The sequence below is a fragment of the Diospyros lotus genome, unplaced genomic scaffold, assembly GCF_014633365.1.
Source record: "Diospyros lotus cultivar Yz01 unplaced genomic scaffold, ASM1463336v1 superscaf1, whole genome shotgun sequence".
NCBI classification, from domain to species: Eukaryota; Viridiplantae; Streptophyta; class Magnoliopsida; order Ericales; family Ebenaceae; genus Diospyros; species Diospyros lotus.
The window spans coordinates 751,484-773,184 of record NW_026267104.1 but is presented as its reverse complement, the minus strand read 5'-3'; the positions used below and the strand labels follow the sequence as shown (position 1 = coordinate 773,184).

At 34.0% G+C, this 21,701-nt stretch overlaps 3 protein-coding genes across 3 annotated transcripts; 2 read left to right on the top strand and 1 right to left on the bottom strand.

Moving 5' to 3' along the window:
• Positions 1-4,299: 4,299 nt before the first annotated feature.
• On the top strand, positions 4,300-6,139 carry LOC127793079 (glycosyltransferase BC10-like). Its single transcript, XM_052323854.1, has 2 exons — positions 4,300-5,039; positions 5,278-6,139. Exons 1-2 carry the CDS (start codon positions 4,566-4,568, stop codon positions 5,902-5,904), a joined length of 1,101 nt encoding a protein of 366 aa, XP_052179814.1. The 5' UTR covers positions 4,300-4,565; the 3' UTR covers positions 5,905-6,139.
• A 6,685-nt stretch (positions 6,140-12,824) lies between these two features.
• Positions 12,825-16,016, top strand: LOC127793191 (protein SAR DEFICIENT 1). The gene is made up of 7 exons (XM_052323985.1): positions 12,825-13,075; positions 13,185-13,260; positions 13,547-14,111; positions 14,817-14,977; positions 15,092-15,289; positions 15,394-15,490; positions 15,588-16,016. The coding sequence occupies exons 1-7, from the start codon at positions 12,987-12,989 to the stop codon at positions 15,788-15,790; spliced, it is 1,389 nt and encodes a 462-aa protein (XP_052179945.1). The 5' UTR covers positions 12,825-12,986; the 3' UTR covers positions 15,791-16,016.
• A 163-nt stretch (positions 16,017-16,179) lies between these two features.
• On the bottom strand, positions 16,180-18,944 carry LOC127793189 (LEAF RUST 10 DISEASE-RESISTANCE LOCUS RECEPTOR-LIKE PROTEIN KINASE-like 1.2). Its single transcript, XM_052323984.1, has 4 exons — positions 17,982-18,944; positions 17,827-17,859; positions 17,459-17,722; positions 16,180-17,360 (listed from the first exon to the last, which is right to left on the bottom strand). Exons 1-4 carry the CDS (start codon positions 18,811-18,813, stop codon positions 16,423-16,425), a joined length of 2,067 nt encoding a protein of 688 aa, XP_052179944.1. The 5' UTR covers positions 18,814-18,944; the 3' UTR covers positions 16,180-16,422.
• Between the last annotated feature and the right edge of the window lie 2,757 nt (positions 18,945-21,701).

Here is a 21,701-nt window from a genome sequence, read left to right as displayed (position 1 = left end):
ACTATCTTATATTTTTAATTATAATATATATTACATTTTTAAATTTTTAAATAAATATATAATTTTATTTTTTAAATTTAAGAATAATTTTTTTTTCTTTTTCTATTCTCTCAAGTGCTTGCATCTTTTCTGTCGTCGCCGACCACCGTCGGTTGGAGATTCACACGATTAGAGCTTACCATTAAAAAAATCAAATCAATGGGGGTTAATATATATACAAAAATAAGTCAGATTTAATGGTTAAATTTTCATAGACCTAATTTTTAATTTTCAGCCAAAACTCAAAAACGCAATTAGTTGCCATTGACCACTGTAGTCGATGGTTTCATGGTCATCAGCCATCATTTGGATGTTGCTTGGTTTGCCGGCACATAGAACCTATCAGTCTTTACTACTTTGCCTTGGCAATCGTTTAGATATTGCTTGACCATCGACATTATCAAGCCATAATCGTCGGCTTCAGGTGGCCACTAGAGAATGAAGGAGAAAAGAGGAGTCAACAACGATGGTGGTGGCAGGTGAGATCGATGGTAGCTTGAGAAGGAAGGGAAAAGAGGAGAAATGAGATGAGAGAGAGACGATGGGCTTTGCGAGATTGGGTTTGGGGGAGTTGTTTTCCGTGTTTTGGTGTTTTCAATTAGTTTTGGCTGAAAATACTTAAAATAATAAAATATTATTTTGAGTTTTTTTATAATTTTTTTCTTATTTTTGAAAATAATAAAATAAACATATTTTTAATATTTTAAAAAATAAAAAATTCAAAACAAGCTGAGAACATTTTAGGTGGTGTTCTTTTTGTATTTCAATTTTGAGTTTTGAGTTTTGAATTCATTTTTAATTTTGTGTTTTGAGTATCTATTTTGAAATTTTTGAAAATGCATTTTTTTTTGTTATTCTAAAAACATGTTTCTTAAAACTAAAAACTCAAAAACGCGTTTACTTTGAAATTTTAAAAATAAATTATTTTATTCAATGAATTTAATTATTTATTAAATTGAAACAATTTAATGTTAATATATTATTAATAATATATACATTTTAAAGTTAATAAATTTGTAATATTTTTTTCTCATTACAAAAAAAAAAAAAAAAAAATACAAACAAGAAATAAATTAATTTGGCAAAAAAATGTTTAATTGTATGGTTACAGTGTGTGATATATATATATATATGTGCATATATATTACATTTTCAACCAAAACAAATATATACAATTATACATAACTCAACAAGAACAAAATAATTAGTTATAATTATTCACTTTCACCATATATTTTTAATGCATCTATTCATTTGACACACACAAAGACGCATAATTAGTTATAATGCATCTAAAATTCTTGTGCATCTATTCACAACAAGCACATATAATCGGTTATAACGAGGGTCACTTCTATCTTTCAAAACTAAAGACACAAAATTACACTAAAAAAAACCACCATATTCCCATCTATCATATCAACAATCACCACAACCCAACAACCATTCAAAAAATCTCTAGAAGCAACAGATTCATAGATCCCAAAATTACAAACATAGATCCAGATTTAAACATCAAATTAAAAACATAGATTAACAAAATTACTGAAATCATTGAAATTAGAATACAAATTAAATTAGGGGAAGGCAAGGAGTGGCGACAGGCGACGGGGAAGAAGACACATTCAAAGTAAGCGAACGGCCAATGGGAAGCAACTGGTGTAGGGGAAGGCAAGGCGTGACGGATTTGGGTCGCTGGTCGCCTATGTTGCACGGAAACATCTCATAAGAGTTGTTTCTTCGTTTCGGAAACGTTTTCGAAATGTTTCTTATTTTCGTTTTGGACCTTATTTATGTCTATTTTTTTTAGAAAAATGTCTATTTCCACGTTTCCGTGCAACATAGTTGGTCGCTATGACGTGCGACGACGGCGATGGCGGTAGTAGGCGCTGCGATGATGAATGAGAAAGAGAGGGAGTTGACGACGATTGGAAGAAGGAAAGAGATGGCGGCCGACCACTGTTCCTGCCCGTGATGACTGTAGCAGGTGCGATCGATGGGCGAGATGGAGTCAAATCTTGAAGAGGGAAAGAGATGGCGTTCGACGACGGCTGGTGGCGGCTGTGGCAGGCACGATCGACGACAAGGAAGATATGGGTTGCTGGTCGAAAGAGAGAATGAAACTTGAAAGAGAGAAGGAAGAGAGAGTGCTTGAGTTTCAGGAAAAATGAAGAGATATGGAGTCTAGAAGAGAAGGAACCATTTGTGTGAGAAGGAAAATAAGGCGTTTTTCGTGTTTTCAACTTTTTACTGTGTTTTGGCTGAAAACAGTCAAAATAATTTTTTGTTATTTTGAGTTTTTTTTATATTTTTTTTATTTTCAAAAATATATTTTTAAAAATAGTAAAAAAAACACATTTTAAGTATTTTAAAAAATTAAAAACAAAAAATAAGGCAAAAATAACAAAGAGTGGCACAAGAATACGTGTATATCTTGAGCTGCCCTGTGGCCCGTCTCCATGTAATTGGTTTCCTGCTTGTTTCCAGTTTTAACAGGAAAGTCTTCTCATGCAGACTTTTCCACGTTTGGAACATCAATTGCTTGTTGTGGGCCAAAAAAAAAAAAAATCATTTTGTTCCGTACAAATGTCATTTCCATGCACTTTACTTTCATCTTCATCTGCATCTTCATTTGCTTTTCTCTGTCTTTGCTGCCATCTTCAATGTTCTTTTCCATTAGCCCTGACTTTTCGCAAAGAACATCTTGGTCATGGAACTCTAGTTGGGTCTGAAAAGAACCCTTTTGGCTTTGTTTGGGAGATATTTAATAATGCAATTGAATGCAAAATATATATATTTTTTTTTCTCATAAGGGATGAAAAAGTAATATTAATGAAATTAACAAGGGTAATGTTAACCATTGTTTTAAGAGTAATATTAAATGATAATAATATAATTATACCTTGTTTTAGTTTCTAAACAATTCTATTGATTTATTAAATGGTTCAAATAAGGTGCATTTACTATTATTTAACCATTATCCTAAATGATTAGCATTACCCAGTAAACAATAAATGGCCATTATATCACTTAATTTGTTGCAAAAGATAGAACGTGACTAAGTGACAATTAAACAAAAATGTTATATATTTTCTTGATGGCACCCCAACCCATTGGCTTAAACATAGTTGGGGCCTTGGCGGGTTAGTTTAGCATTTATTCTCTTTTTCTAAGTACACAACAATTTCCCCTAACCAGTAATTAACAAGCAGTGTGAAGGGTGAGTCCGTAATTTTAAAGAGGGGCAGTTAGTCAATGCCTGTTTTGCAATCGCCAGCTGAGGTTTGACTTAACCTGCTTATTGCTAATTACACCCTAATTTTATTTGACAATGATAGCTGTTTGCAACTTCCCTAAGTTTAAGCTGTTTTCCTTTTTCTTAATTATTATTTAATTAGAGGGCAAAGGTGGGGCAGCACTCAACTTAATTAAATATTTAGTTATAAAATTATTCCTGATATAAATAAGTCTTTTAATAATAATAATATTATTATTAATCTCTTATTAATTAGTGTGGTAATTAAATCACCATAACAAATGGAGTGATATAATAACATTATTATTATTATTGATCATATACAAATTTTAATAATTACAAAATAAATAAATATGAAAATTTGAAACCAAACAGGTTAAAGGTAGCAGCGAACATATATTTTTATTTCTATATTTTTACATTTTTTTTTGTGCGATCATTTAAATTTTTCGTTGTTTCTATTGTACTCTTAAACTTGTATTTTTAAGTCAATTTAATTATTGTATTTTGACTTTTTTTTTGTGTGACAATTTGAATTTTTTATTGATTCAATTATACTTTTAGATCTGTATTTTGATTTAATTTAACTCTTATATTTTGACGTGAATAAAATATAACGTGTATTTTGTTATTTTATTTTATTTTTTTTATAAATAAAAATATAAGGGCTAAATTGACTAAAAAATATAAATTTAGGAATAATCGAAACAATGAAAAATTTGATTTGTCACGTGAAAAAGATAAAGTATAGGGATTAAATTAACTCAAAAATTAAGTTTAAATGTGTAATCGAAATAACAAAAATTTTAAATGATCACAAACACTAAAAAAAAAAAAAAAAAAAAAAGGGGGTGAGTAAAAAGGAAAAATAATATGGATTCCGCGAAAGATGGTTAGATAGTACCTAAGCCCAAGCATTTCTACATCAAATTAAGCTTCATTCTAGTATAATTCCCATAAGCATCGTGCAGATAAAAAGGGCTGATCTGTTAAAGTGTTAGGAACATGACTTACAATATCAAACACCAACACTTGCTGAACCATTAATCCAGCACAACATGTAGATCGAGAAAAATCAAAGCCATAGACTTTAACTTTAATCCGATAGAATGAATCTCTCTGATTGTCAAATTTGTGGTGAAACCTGCACTTGCCTGCCTAACAGCCTAAGTAATGGAAATTTGCCTGAATTCAGTGGAATACCCCCAAACCCCTCCATTAGCTGCCCAAATCTCTCTCCCCCCTCTCTGTGTTTTGGGTCTCCCGGGAGATGGGGAATGAGCCTCACCAGTCTCCTGTCTTGGCCAAGCTCTTCAATGGTCGCATTCACCTCGGCCATGCACTGCAATTCCTGCTCTTTCTCATTGGCTTCACCCTTGGATTCATAGCCAGTTTGCACCTCCAAAGCTTCCCAATCAATCTAGAAGCTTTCTCCTCATCCCCATCTCCACCTCCACCACCTCCGCCGCCGGCGCCGGTAGAGAACAGCCGTCTGAGCATGGAGGATGCAGAGCTGTTCGAGAAGGCATCACAGGTTCCGACGATCCCGGAATCTCCCCATAAGCCCATTCCTAAAGTTGCTTTCCTGTTCTTGACCAAGGGGCCACTCCCTTTGGCTCCATTGTGGGAGAAGTTCTTCAGAGGACACGAAGAACTCTACTCCATATATGTTCATCCTGATCCTCTCTACAATCGATCAGTGCCTGAAACTTCTGTTTTCCATGGAAAAACAGTTCCTAGCGAGGTAAATTAGCTTTAATTAGACCCTCTTTTGGTTCATATTCTCTAGATAATGGATCCATAGAATGTTTTGGTTCATCAGTTCTTCTTTTAAGCTAGAACTAGTCGAACTAGAACTGGTTATTCAATAAGACAGACATGATCAACTTGATAAGAGATACTTAGCAGGTATGATATAAATTGTAAGCACTTTACAGAAGACGTATAAGGTCATGGATATGTTGTTGTTGCTGCTGTTGCAGAGAGTCGAATGGGGAAAACCATCGATGATCGATGCAGAAAGGCGGCTTCTAGCCAACGCCCTGCTCGACATCTCCAACGAACGATTCATACTCCTCTCAGACACTTGCATTCCCCTCTTCAACTTCACCACAGTGTACAGCTACCTCATCAACTCGAGCCAGGCCTTCGTCGCCTCCTACGATGACCCGAGGAAGATTGGCCGGGGGCGATACAACACCCGAATGGGGCCAACAATATCCATCTCCCAATGGCGAAAAGGGTCCCAATGGTTCGAGCTCAACCGAAGGATCGCCTTCGAGTTAGTATCGGACCAGAAATACTACCCCATCTTCAGGGATTTCTGCCATCCACCTTGTTACACAGATGAACACTACATCCCTACTGTGGTTAATATCTTGTGCCCGGAACAGAACTCAAACAGGAGTGTTACATGGGTGGATTGGTCTCATAATGGGCCTCATCCAGGCAGGTTCGGCAAGGAGGCTGTTTCTGGTGAGTTTTTGGATCATATAAGGTTTGCAAGTGAGTGTAGCTACAATGGTGGCAACAGTTCCATTTGTTTCTTGTTTGCTAGGAAGTTTCTGCCAAACACTCTCCACGCTTTGATGCAGCTCCCTGCATTTTGATTTCTTTCAACAGATACTAGTATTCGTTTGCACAATATTGACATTTGGCCCTTTCAAGTGGCCCGGGTCGGTAATCCGAGAGGTGAAATTTTCCTTTTATTCTATTCTTGTTTTTGTAACGGTTGCCAAATGTAGAGAGAGTAAAAATTCTGTTTACTTGAGAGAACTAAAGATCAATGTCCTAACGTTATTGGTTTATATATGTTGTGTTGTTGGCCTCTTGAAGTTCTCTTGAGACTATTTGGGCGTTTCTAGCAAAAGGTGATCGTGAGTTGGGTTTGTTCAAATTTTATCTAAAATCAAATCTCATAATTTATACTTGAATTAATTACGATCAAATTTAAAATATTAGATGTTGAATATATATCGATTCAATCACAAAGTAAAACTCAATCTAACACAACAAATTTTGATTTTAATCAAGTTAGGTTTTGATTTCAAAATCTATACATTAGCATTAGAATTTTATTATGATTCAAAATTGTACCGCAATAATGTATTGAGATCAATGATAATACAATTAATCTTCTAGCCCTTAAATCTTATTTATATATGTCAAATGACCACTTTAATTCTAGATAAAGACACGACATTCGAATTTGAGATTTCTCGTCTTTATTAAGTCTGAATCACGTTGAACTATCGCTTTGAAAAAAAGAAAATCGTGGTTGACCTACTAATACTTGACAACCCATTCCATAGCACAAATTGTAACAATAGTTAGGACACTTTTTTTGACATAGTGGAAGCAATAATTGGGTCGTTTTCCATCCATAATGCCTAAAAATTTAATCATATTTTTGTGTCTTCACATCTATACATGGAGACATCTCTTTTGTCTTTGTCTACTCTCACAATTATTTCTTATATATTTTTTAATATAAAAATCTACTTAAAATTCGTAATTTCTTTCTTATCGAGAAGGATAGACAAACACTTGAACCACCATAAGAAGTGGATAAACACGTCTCTTTCTTTAAAAGATAGTAATGGCATATAAATATAATATTTTTTTTCATAAATAAGAATTGTATTAAAAAAATTTAAAATACCTATAGGTTTAGGGTAAGGTATATCCCGAACTACATAACCCAAAATAAAAATATGTAAGAGAATAATCTAAACTACTATCATATATTTATATTTCTCTTAACAATGAGAAATCTATATAAAAATATCAGAAGAAAACTGCAAACAAATTCACTGTCTAAATCCATCAATTCACTCACTTTTCCAACTATTATTTTGGCTTTGCACTCAAGTGTTAACATTTGCGATACTAATTAACCTCTAGTTACTCACCAACTTAATTATTTAGAGTGCAAAAAATATACTCATAATTCAAATTATCATTTTACATAAAAATTGACATTTATGATGAAAACTCCAAGTTACAAAGTGGTTCAAAACAGAAGAATAGATAACAAGCACTTAATTCATACACTTCCCTGATATTGAAATTTAAAATGATTAATATATATATATTGGTACATTAACTATAAAATGAAAATTAACTAAATTTGCATGTTATTATTGAAAATGTCCTAATCTTATCATTTTGTATGATTTTACTCTTCGTGTGAGGTTCAAAATAAACAAGATTTGATTTGATTAGACAACTAACTTGATTACATAGAATTTGTCTTAAAAAATGTGACACTTTTGGTGTGATTTATGTTTGGAATATTAATTCATGCTCCCCTTTTCTTGGGTTGTTGAGGGAGTAATCACCTTTCAATGTCACATAATTATTTGTGAGAAGTTTATTATATGTAGTATTAGATTTGAAACTTAGATCACATAGCTTGTTTGGTACGCTATGAGAGGGAGTAATCATCTTTCAATGTCACACATAACTATTTGTGAGAAGTTTATTACATGTACTGTTAGATTTGAAACTTAGATCTCATCGCTTGTTTGGTACGCTATGAGGGTGGATTTTGGTTTAACATTTAAATTATATTATTATTTTTTTAAGTATTTTACCTATAGTTAGATAAAGATAGGAAGACTGAAGATGCTGTTAAATCTAAGAAGACGTAATCAAAGAAATAAATTGAGTTAAGAAGAAGTTAGAAAAAAAGGAGATATAATTGAAGAGAAAGAGAGAAAAAATGTCGGAGAGAGGTGAGGGAGAATTGAGAAGACGATAAAAAATTATCATGTCAGTGTGTGTACATATCACTTGATGATTAAATATTTAAATGAGTGATCTTGCATTGTTCAGTTAGTATATTTAGAATCACAAAAAGTTTAAGATTTTATAAAAAAAAATATAAAAGTTTAAAAATAAAAATATATTTTTTAATATTAATATATTATATATTTATATTAACGTAACGTAACATAACATAAAATATAATATATTAACATAGAAAGGTTATTAAAAAAATCAATAATTGAAAACATTCAATAAAGGACGAATGGGAGACGATAAAAGTAAAAAGACAAACAAAAGGGAACACGCTTTCTGGCGAACACCGCGTGGCTATCAACAAGAACTTGGAGCCCAAGTCACTAAGCGAAAAGGCAAAGCGGAGACTACTAATCGCTGTCTGCTTGGAAACACCAACGTTATTTCCCTCGAATTCGACCCACCCATTGCTTATCCCCTCCCTGTCCCTGCCTGCCTGCCTTTATCACACCTCTAAACTAACACCAAATTTCATAGTTTTATGAAAATAAATTTCTCACAATAAAGGTCTCCAATAATACACGAAAAAGGACTCGAGGTATCGTTTTGAGGTTTTCAAAATGTTTCTTATATCAAAACAATGAAAAATACCAAAAAGACGTTTATAGGCCATTTCATAATATCAAAAAAATATCGTAAATGCATTTTCATTCATGAAGAATTTTTATTATATAAGAAATTATATTTACAAAATATTCTTATATTTTTTTATTTATGTGTTTCTATTTTCTAATCTCTAAAAAAATATCATTTTCTTATTTCCGTTTCATATCGTATTCGTTTCGCGTTTTTATTTTTATTTTTGTACAACCCAGAAGGTCTTTGTTAACATTTTATTTTAGCATTTAAATATTTTAAGATATAATATATTTATAATTAACTAATTTGAGTGTTTGAACATTAAAAATAAAATTAGTAAAACCTTTATTATAAATGGGTAATATGCACATTATTATTTTTAAATAATATTTATTTTTTTTACATCTTGTTTGAATAATGAAAAGTAAGGTAGAATAAATGTGCGTTGTTTCAAAACATTATGGACTTATTGTTCCCTTTAACACTTACCCTCAGTACAATGGTGGTTAGTATTACCCACTATAAATTATTATTGCAAGCCCTACTAAAAATACCAAAATTGACTAAATTTAGGCCAGGCTAAGTTCCTTTAATCGCGACGAAAGTGCTATCTTGTCGTGTAATAGGAAACATTAATGTCCCACATCGGTTGAAAATAAAATTTTTCATAAATATATAAGACGAAAATGAATTTTGTTATTAAAAAAATATTTAATGTAACTATAAAACTATGTAATTATGTTATCAACGTAACATATCATGAACATGATCTCATGATAGTTATATTAAATATTTTTTTTATTGTGTGGCATAATGTTTATGCTTGAATAATGAAATAATTTGTGCCCACAAAAAACTCAAAATAAAACAAATTGAAATTTTGGTACAAGTTAAATTGGCAAACAAGTCATTATATTTTAGTTTTGAGGGTCAAATTGGTCTTTTTGATTGAATAAATTATTATATTTTTAAATTCAAAACTATATTAGTTATTATGATATATGTTTATTTTAACGTTTTCCAATAACATGTCAAATCTATCTCTACTCAAAAGAACTTGGACCATTTTCAACCCACCCCCAAATTTACTACCTCAAATTTAGAGTAGGGAAATTCTATTGGCAGTCCGAAAAATTACTATTCACAACCCGCGTCCCATCAAATTTTTTACAAATTTTAAAATACATATTTTACCCCCACAGCCAACCTCTCCTCCAATCACCTTTCATTGTCGGCCATCATCTCGCATATCTTTTTCTCTCCCGCATTATATACACACATACACATACATATAAATATATATACATGCGACCATTCAACCAGTGCACGCACACATATACATATATATATATATATATACAGAGCATGGCCGCGGCTGCCATGGCAGCCGCGGCCATGCAACCAACAACCGCACACACACAAACTAGCAAGCGCGCCTACACACACACATATATATACACACAGCATGGCCGCAGCCATGGCAGCTGTTGCCATGAAACCCAGCACACACACATATATATATATATATACACACACCTATATATATATACACACACTCACACACACAAAAGCATAGTTGCGGCCATGAAAACCTCTGCACCTCGCAGTGTGGGGGGTTTTTGAAATTCCCGCACCTCATGGTGCGGGCATTCCTCACATCTCGTAGTGCGGGAGTTGCAAAAACTCCCACACCGCGAGGTGCGGAATCCTTGCATCTCGCGGTGCGAGCATTCCTTGCATCGCAAGATGCGGGGCTTGCTAAAATCCCCGCACCTCACGGTACGGAGATTTTCATGGCCGCAGCCATGCTTTTGTGTGTGTATATATATATGTGTGTATATATATGTGTGTGTGTTTGTGTATATATATATATGTGTGTATGTGTGTGTGCTGGGTTTCATGGTCGCGGCTGCCATAGCCACGACCATGTTGTGTGTATATATATATGTGTGTGTGCGCGCGCGCGCTTGCTTGCTTGTTAGTTTGCGTGTGTGGTTACTGGTTGCATGGCCGCGGCCATGCTCTGTATATATATATATATATATGTATATGTGTGTGTGCTGGTTGAATGGCCGTGTGTATATATATTTATACGTATATGTTTGTGTATATATAATGCGGGAGAGAGGGAGATGCGAGACGATGATCGGCGATGAGAGGTGATCGAATTAGAGGATTGGGTGTGGGGTAAAATAGGTACTTTACAATTTTTAGAAAATTTGATGGGGCATAGGCTGTGAAGAGTAATTTTTCGGGCTGCTAATAGAATTTCTCTTTAGAGTAATGTGTTTATTCCTATTTTACCCTTCTATTTTAAATATAACAAATTTTAATTTTTTTATATAATTTTTTATTTACTTATTATTAATATTAATAGTATTTAAAGAATATTAATAAATTATCATTAATTAATAATTATTTATTAAATATATTAGATTAAAAATTATTAAATAAAAATTATAGACACGATAATAAAAAACAAATCGAATGAACAATATAACATCATAAATCTTCAAAATTTTATGATTTAAATACTATATAAATAAAAATAATAATTTAATCATTTTAAAAATAAAATAAATATTTATAATAAAAAATTATTATTCTCAAATAGAACCCCAAATCTAGATTTAAAGAATAATTATAAATTGACTATTTTTAAGTGTAGAAAGTATTTTGGCCCTGGATCTGAAAATATAATAATATTTTTTAATTTTTTTAAAATACAATAATTAATTTAATTTTTAATAATTTATTTGACACTGACACAATCTTCCTACATAAGAAGATTCAAACTTGAGATTTAAACATTTTCAATATTGGAGTCAACAAACTGAATTACTCAAAAAGATAGAATAGATTAAATTTGTATAAAGAATTAAATCAAATCAAAGCGAATAAATTAAAAAAGAAAACTAAATCAATTGAAAAATGAAAAATAAAAAAATGCAAAAATAAGTCATTGTTAATATTTTAGTTGATTCAATTATTTAATTTAATTTTAATATAGAGATTAAATTAAAAGACGGAGTCAAAGTGATCAACAACTTAACCGAGATTAGCAATGAAGATTAAATTAAAATGTTTTGATGGGTGGGGTCCATTGTGTGGGCAAGAGAAGAGAAGAGAAGAGAAGAGAGGAGAGGGACATTCTGAGAGAGAAATGATGGGTTGACCACTGAATGAGTGCCTTGAAAATCAAAGTTCTTTTATTTTATTTTCTAAGTCATTATTTATTTATTTACTTAGTTACTATCAACTTATTTTATATATAATATAATATAATATAATATATATACACGCGTGACGACTACACACACGGCTCGGAGAGTCAACATTTTCAGATTCCACAGGTAGGTAGATCCCACGGTCCACAACACTCCTCAATCTCAACATCCTTTCTCATCCGTTGATTTACCTTGCGCTTCCATTTACCAGTTTCTTTTTTTTTTTTTTTAATATTATTTTTGGGTGCATGCAATTCTTTGCTAAAGAGTTAAAAAATATTATTTTTGGGTAAATAAAAGCAATATTAATATATGAGTCTGAGCAAAAAAATAAGTTATAAAAGATTTGAACTCATTAATTATTTTTATCTAAGTATATAAGAGATTAAAAAAAAAAAAAAAAAAAACCTTTGGTTTTGGTGGGTGGGGGAGGGGGTCCATACATACATATATATATATAATATATACACCACGCGGACACCACTGTGATATTAGTATTTTTAATAGCACAAATTTAATTTTTACTGATTAATTTAATTTTTTAATCAATTTAATTTTTATGAGATAATTCGAAATTTTTGTTATTTTAAAAATTATATTTTATAGTTAATTTAATTCAAAAGAACAGTGGAGTGGAGAGAGAGAGAGAGAGAGAGAGAGAGAGAGAGAATTGACTTGAAGAGAAGAGAAGAGCAGAGAAGAGAAGAGCAGAGAAGAGAAAGGTGTTTACGTCAAAAGTCTTTACATCACCGAGAGTAGGTCATCATCAAAGGCATTGCTGCCCGGATGCTTCCGCTGCCATTCCAGGAAGGAACCTGCATTTTTCATATTTTCCATTAAAATATTTCAGAAAATTAAAGCTATGGTATATATGGAGATGACCCTCCTTATAAACTTCCACGTCCATGTCTTTTCTTTGTAATATAGATCGATGCATATATATATATATATATATATGCAATCTCATGCCCACTTAATCCCTCCTTCTCCTCCTTTTCCTCCTAGCTAGCTCCTTCTCTCTCTCTCTCTCTCTCTCATACAATCATATATAAGTTGGTTAATTAGCTTTCCCTTCAACGTTAATGGCAGCCAAACGGTTCTTGGATGACTCGGGCACCGACCCGGATCATCCCAATGGAAAAAGAATCAAAACCTCACGCTCCCTTGCCTCGTACGTATATTCCATCTTCCTCTTAGTTCTTCTTCTTCTTCTTCTTCTTGATCATCTCCACAAGCTAACACTGTGTCTGGTTTGTTAATTTCATCTTAATTTGTTTCAGTGTAATTGGAGAGGTCGTCACCGGCAATTTCTTGCAGAACTTCTGCTCAACCTTGGAGCCAATGCTAAGACGAGTGGTATGTTTATGTATATGCGTATATATGTTTGATCCTTTTGATCTCCATCATCATGAACACAAACCCAAAAACCCTCAAATGCTAATTATAAGATTAAGAATCACCTCAACTACTAGTCTACTGATTTTGATAGATATATATATATATATATATATAATAACGTCGAAACAGTCAAAAATTAATCTGGAATTTAAACCTCAAATTAAGTTTCCAGTCTTAGTTAATTAGTTAGTACCGATCGATAATAATTTTATTAAATCTCGTACGTGTTTCTAATTCTTACAAGGTGAATGAAGAGGTGGAGAATAGCCTGAGACGTGTCGGAGGAAGATCGAATATAAGCCGGTCTCCGTCGCTGCGGATTCAGGCGCCGGAGCCGACGACGTCCAGCCTGCAACTGATATTCAACAAGAAGCTTTCCCTTCCGATCTTCACCGGCACCAAGATTCTCGACGCCGACAACTCCCCTCTCGAAATCCTTCTCTTCGACGTCGGACCCGATCACCAGCTGATTCGAACCTCCCTTGCCCGCCCCATAAGAGTGGAGATCGTGGTCTTAGATGGCGACTTCCCGGCCGGCGAATCGGACGCATGGAGCAGCGCGGAGTTCGAGAAGAATATCGTGAAGGAAAGGACCGGGAAGCGGCCCTTGCTCACCGGCTGCGATCAGGGGGTCACCATGAGAGACGGGTTTGTTGCCGTAGGCGAGATAGAGTTCACCGATAATTCGAGCTGGATCCGCAGCAGGAAGTTCAAGCTCGGCGCCAGGGTGGCTCAAGGCTCTTGTCCAGGCGTTAGGATTCGCGAAGCCATGACTGAATCTTTCGTTGTCAAAGATCACCGTGGAGAATGTAAGCTTCTTCTTCCTTACATTTGGGTTGCTTTCTTGCTAGCTAGTTACCCAATTCTACATCCATAACATATCTTAGATCGATATATTAATTATTTAAGGAAAATGATGTCCCACTTAAAATTTAAAGGTATCGATGGATACAAAAAAATAAAAAAATAATGTGCGTACTTTCTGTTCAACAAAATATTAATTCATGAGGTCTCATTTTAAAGATATCTCGTACATTTTTCGTTTTCAACTACCATTTTAATACGAGAGCTCGTAATATATATTATATAAGTGATGATAGAATTAATTTAGAACGACACCATATATAAAATGAATGTTACACGAGAGAGACAATCCCATATGAAAAATTTACATATTAATATGAATTAATAAAATATTGTAAGCATCGATCCTTTGATCCAAGTGAGCACAATTTACGATATGGAACCTTCTTCAGTAGTAATTACTATTTAGAGGGCTGTTTGGTGAACTCCGTACGTGGACCAAATGGAATTAATAATGGTCCTGCATCTGCCCTAATTAACATGTTGCCCTTTTTATATATGTGTGTTAATTATTGTGGCCAAACAAGCAAACAAACAAACGCCGCCTTCCTTTGAGAAGGTGCCTTCCCTATCATTACTCTGGCCATATATGTATACAGAAGTGGGTAGAAAAAACAAATTGAGGATTGATGTAGGAATACTCCATGCAGTGTACAGAAAGCATCACCCGCCCAACCTAGAAGACGAAGTGTGGAGGCTTGAGAAGATCGGAAAAGATGGCGCTTTCCACAAGAAGTTGGCCTCTGCCGGCGTCAAGACTGTGCAAGATTTCCTCAAGATGTCAGTTGTTGACCCCTCCAGTCTCAGAAAGGTCATGTTATTAACAACTTATAAATTGCTTCGATTTCTTCCTTCATTATATCATCACAATATATATATTTTCTTCCGAAGATATATACTGACATTTTCTCTTCTTGTTTCACAGATTCTAGGCATGGGAATGTCCGACAAAATGTGGGAAGTGACGGTAAAGCATGCAAGAACCTGTGTTATGGGCAACAAATTGTACGTATCTCAGGCCCCCGATTACTCAATCATCTTGAATCCAGTTTGCCAAATCCTCAAAGCCACGATCGGTGGCCAGCCGCCTCGAGCCATCAAAGACTTGCATCCCATGGAAAGGGTACGTACGTCTTTCTTTCCCCGGATTCTCTTGAAGTTGTCTGTGGTTTGAATTCGAATTCATGCAGCCAAACTCACATAGTCGCCGCTGTCTTAATTATTCAGGCGTGCGTGGAGCGTTTGGTGAGAGAAGCATATCATAACTGGAACTGCCTGGAGGAAATTGAAGTGCCTATGAATGAGACTCCATTGCTAACCCAAGGTCTAGTTCTAAATATGACCATTTATTTCACCATAAAACTTCATCCTTTTACTTGGTAAATAGAACTTAAATTCTCTCTATATTTCTGTATGCATAGGTGATGGAGTGGAGGAGCATTATCCCAACTGTTATCAGCAGACTCTGATGGGATCATATCACCAAGAACATGCATTTCTAACCAATGGATCGATGGGGCCTGGACCGGGACTGGGGTCGGCTTCTAGCAATGAGTGGCTTCTGGTACAAACAGGAGTTGGTTATAATATTTCAGAGTCTTCATCTGACGGTGAATTAAGATGAGTGTTTCTCTTCTGTAACATATAAGTTGTGGCATTGAACAAGAGAAAAAGAAATTAGTCTCTTGTATAATTATGCCTCTGTTTAATATGCAGCAGTAGTAGCAACAAGTACTCTACTATGAGTTGTCAAATGTTCTTAATTAGAGCAGCAAATTAACTAAGCTCTCTTATCTGCTGTAACCTGTGAAAATTTGATGTTCTTAATTAATTAGCATCTCTTCTAAGCATTTGTTTGGCTTAAAAGTTGCTCAGTCTTATATGGGGATCAAACCCGAATGGCTTCGACAAAATTGTATCCAAACAATGAATTTGGATTCTGAAGTTCCAAATGGTACGGTCAAATGACCCTATCTAAACGTAACATTAGCATACATTTGAATGGCATAGAAAGGGGCGTTCCCTGTTGAGTGAAAGTCGCTGTTGTATACATCTCGGAAAAATATATATATATATATATATATCAATCTTACTATTACTACAAAGGCTTGCCGTCATATATCTGAATGGCATATGGCCAAAAATAAAAGGCACCTGAAGGTATGAATTAGATATCACAATCAAGTGGAAACAAAATGCATCATGATCCAAAACCTAATTAGCAAGTGAATCTGTGCGCTAATGCTATCTAGCTAGCTAGCCAGTAGATGTAGATGTTGTTCCACTGCTAATCCAAGTGGCTACCCCAGAATCAGGTGAAAGTGTTGGCGGATCACTGTTCAACAGCACAGCATCATCTGCTGCTGCTGGAACATCCACCTCCTCCTCTGCATATTTTCCATTGCAATCCCCGCCCCGAACCAGGTCCAAAGCCTCCAAAACCTCTGCCATAGATGGTCTCAAGTCCCTATCCAACTGCAAGCACCGAAATGCCAACTCTGCGACCTCTGTGATCATCTTCCTCGCCTTGCAGTCCTCTTCAAACCCGAGCCATGGATCCACAAGCTCGTGCAGCGCCTTGTTTTCGATCTTGCTGATAGCCATGTTGGACAGGTTGATTTCATGGCGATGCCTAGTGATGTCCACTGCAGGCTTGGATGATATAAGCTCAACAAGAACCACCCCAAAGCTGTAAACATCACTCTTGTCAGTCAGCTGGTAGCATTCATGGTACTCTGGATCCACATACCCTGGAGTGCCCTGTGGAGCAGTTGACACATGGGTGGCATTGCTTGGGAAGAGCCGGGACAACCCGAAATCGGCCACTTTGATGCAGAAATTGTTGTCCAGAAGGATGTTGCTCGTCTTGACATCGCGGTGGATGATATCCGATGCGTGGAGGTAGGCCAGTGCCCTGGCTGTTTCAATGGCAATGCTCATTCTGGTGCCCCATGAGACTGATCCCGGCTTGGCTCGGTCCCCATGAAGATGATCAGCAACCGTGCCATTAGGAATGTATTCGTACACGAGCAGCAGCTCGTGGCACTGGCGCGAGGTGCAGCCATAGAGGGTGACAAGGTTTTGGTGGCGCAAGCGCGTGAGGATCTCCACTTCATTCATGAACTGCTCAACCCTCTTGTAGTTATGGTCATAGAGCCTTTTCACAGCCACAAAACGCCCATCTTGGAGCTTGCCTAGACAAAGATTTTCATCCCAAAGTAAGTCTCAAAAAGAGTGAACTTTTCATTGGCATAAACCACAGATCCATAGTGCTTCATTTCTGTACACATACCTTTGTATACCGAGCCATATCCTCCATCTCCAACTTCTTTTCTGGAATCGAAGTTGTTGGTGGCCTCTTGCAGTTCATTGTAGCTGAAAAGTTGGATTCCGTTAAAGGATCCTGCCTTTTCAGGATCTTCCATAGAAGAAGAACAATTCGGAGTTCCTTTAGACGACGAGTAAGCTGGAGTAGCCTCCTTTCTTCTGTCTCGACGATAATAGACCAAGAGAACTAGCCCCATGATAAAGATTGTAGCTCCTCCTGCTGCCAAACCTGCAAGGAAAAATTGATCAAAAATGCTCTCCAAGAAGTTGAAACAATTTCCGGGCAGAGGCGATAACACGATAAATTCCATGTCAGGGGCATGTAGTACTTACCTATAACAAGCTTCACCTGCCAAGTAACTTTATCTGTGAGGATAATCAAGAAAGAAGATGAATTAATTGTTAGTTCAGATAAGATCACAAATGAATATGAATACGAATTGTTTGTTGGTACCGGGAAGAACAATTGAAGATTCAATTGATTTTACCATCATTGCAGGCTCTGGAATGGGGTCTATCCGGGCAAAAACAGGTAAATCTGCGGTTATCAGAGCCACAGCGGCCTCCGCTTCTCCTGCAGGCTGCACAATGATTTTCATCCCATTGCAGAACAAACCCTTTTCTCAAAACATCAGTAAAATTCATGCGCAACAACTTCCCTATGTGCTCAGCCTCTGCAGGTGCCTTGACCCAAGAATGGCACGACTCGATCGAGTAGTTCTTGAACTCCAAGATCTCCTTATGGAAAACAGCAAAGGAGAAATGGGTGGAGTTACTGGCACAACGAATTGAGTATGTTTGTTCAATGGGGTACTTGGTGCAGCTGTAGAAGAAGAAGAGATCCACGTAGCTAAAGCTGCAGCGAAATGGAGTCCCCTCAATGCTGAAATTATGCTGGGGAATTGGGCATGGATTATCAAAATCATGGGCCATTTTGCTTGCCAAGAGCAATGAATTGTTGCTGTAGAAGATGTCTTTGATGATATATTCATCGCTCGAGATTCCTAGAACCGGGTTTTTGCCTTTGCAAGTGACCTTGTAGCCTGGAAGGCCACAGAGGGAGCCATTCCTCTTGTCAATCCAAAAAGGGTAGCTTATATTGGGACCATTTCCACAGCTATGACCTCTGCAGGCTTTGAATCTCAGGTCCACCGAAACAACTGCGTCCGGCCAGACCAAGAAGATGATGCCAATGGCAAGGAGGTGGAATGATCTGTGCATTTGGGGTGGAAGAAACAGAGGAAAACAGGGGAGGGGAGGGGAGGAAAGATGAGACAGCAGAGGGAAGAAGCAATTCACTTCGAATGAGGAGTGAACCATGCTACTAGTGTTTCGGATTTTACCTCCGTTTTTGTTGTCCTTTATTTTCTTTTTTTTAATGATTGGTGGGGGGTTGGGAAAGCATCGTCATTGAACAAAAAAGAGGTAACTTTATTGAAGCGATGGCAAGGATCCTGTCTCTTCTTCAACTGCTCCCAAAGTTGGCTTTAGTTTCAAACTTTTCTAAGAGACCATTAAGACCTTCAAGTCTTCTACTCTATGCCAAAGCCAGTCCATGTTTCGTGCAAATAATTCAATTTGATTCCCTTTCACACCCCCAAGCCAAGAATACGAGTCTTAGCCTTGTCCACTTGACTAGAGATGTTTTTGACTAATGTTTTGTGATGAATTTATTTTGAAACCTTTCTTGAGAGTTTAGTGTGTGTTTGATAGCATTTAATTAATTTTTTTTTTAATTTATCTGAAAAATAAAAATCACCCCACTAAATAAATTTTTTTATGAAAAATAGATCAAAACATACTTTAATAGTTGTACCATAGAATTCAGACAAGTTTCTCAATATGATATTTTTCATAGAATTTTTATATTATCAAACAAACCCTTGATCCTAAAACAGACAAATTTTAAAGCAAAACATTACTCTTCTTTATTACTGGTAGTTACAAAATTTATTTTTGCCTCAAAATCAATGTTATACCACATAATATATATATATATATATATATATTCTAACCCGTCAATCATCTCTATCTATCTAAAACATTTTTATTTTAAAAAGCTTTTATTCTTTCTTAACCCTTTTACTGCAAGACTCGTATTTAGTATTACCATAAAATTTTTATGGTCTGCTATCAACTCACAAGTGACAAAGAAGATCAAGAGTCTTTATTTCAAGAAATATGAATTAAATATGAATTAGAATGTGAACGAATGGAAAAAAAAAGAGCCCAAAAGAGACAAGTGATGATTGATTGGAGAGTGAAAGGGATTTAGGATTATATTAATCCAACTGGGGTGTGGGGGAGGGCCAAGCAGAAACTCCTTTCACACAAGTGATGATGATTGATTGGAGAGTAAAAAGATATAATTTTTTATTATAAAATTATAATTTAAATTATATCTTTTGATTTTCAGTCAATTCAACTATTGTATTTTGATATTTTACGTGTAGCAGTTTGAATTTTTCGTTATCTTGATTATATTCATAGATTTATATTTTTTAATCAATTAAATCGTTGTATTTTGATACAAAAAAAAGTTACAGTACAGAGATTAAATTGACTCCAAAATATAGGTCTAAGAATATAATTGAAATAATAAAAAATTTAAATAAGTATAAAAAAAACATGAAAGTACAATAGTACAAATATATATTTGGCCCGAACAATTCTCATAAATTAACGTTAACATATATAAATTTATAATAATTTTATTTAAAATTAACAATAAGTCGTAGTAGCGATAAATTTATATATGTTACGATAATTTACAAATTATTTATCAAAGTTGTTTCTATGCGTAACATTTCCCATTTTAAGTCACCATTGAAGATCAAGATATGGATTTTGGCTTCGCTTTCATCTGCCTTAAACCCACCATAGCTTTTCTTTATTGACTTGGTTGTTCCAATTTTTGTTTTTTTCCCTGTTTTTAAAAAAAAAAGAATATTGGATTGTGACCTCTTGAGTTTTGAATTTAATCGTATTCCTGAGTCTTAACGCGTTTGTGAGACCATTATTGTGTTATGTGCAAGAGTTTGTTGAATTGAATGAGTCTAAATAACTTTATCAAATTCTATCACTAATAATAACATTATTATCATTGAAATAAGCTTTGATACATGATTCTTAGGACAAGTTAATGGGCTGAAAAAGAGTTCTTTTAGTTATAGGAGATAATTTTGAGTAGGGATGGCAATCGTAATTGTAATTGAAATATTGGGGAATTGAACTGAAATCAAATCAAATTGGTCAATGTGATTAAAAATTATTTGATTGGGTAATGATTTGGTTTGGAGAAAAATTGAACATTATTTCAATGGGTATGGTTTGGTTATGGTTTTCACTAAATCTAAACCAAAATTCAAACCGAATGTGTGGATAACCGAACCGAATATATATATACATATATAATAGATATTTATTTATTTAATATATTATATATACATATAATATATATATATTGACTAATACATTTTTTTACAAGTATTTTAACTAATTCATTACAAATATATAAAATATTTAACATTTATAAAGTAAATAACAAATAAAAATAAAAAATAATTTTAAATAATTTTATTTTTATCAATCAAATAATTATATCCAAAAGGTTTAAAGTTAATTTGTAACTTTATGTAAGAAGAAGATAACTTTATTAGAGCAACTACAACGTTGGACACTAAATCCAGCACTAATTTGGTGTCCAATAGTGTTTTACATCAAAATTTTTAACATCAAATTGATGTTGTTTTCCATGTATAACACTAAATTGGTATAAAAGAGAATGTTTAAAGAATATTATATAAATAAATATTTAATAATTATAAATTAATTTATTTAACTTAGCATAATATAAGAATAGAAAATATTTTATTTTTAAGCCATGTTGTTATTGTTTTTATTTTATTTTTTTTCTATTTTCATCATGTATTTTTAATTTAAGTTAATGAAAATATTATTACTTTTTATTATATTATTGAGTTTTTGCATTAAGAATATTTTCTTTTTATTTTGAAATTATTAAAATAAAAAACTTTCATATACATAAACAAAAATAATTTATTTTATATTAACATGGTATTTATAAAATATATTTAATATTATACTCATTTTATTGATCTTAATAAAATATTTACATGGGTATAAATTTTTTATAACAATTTAATTTATATTTTTAATTATTAATCAAAATATATAAATATAATAAA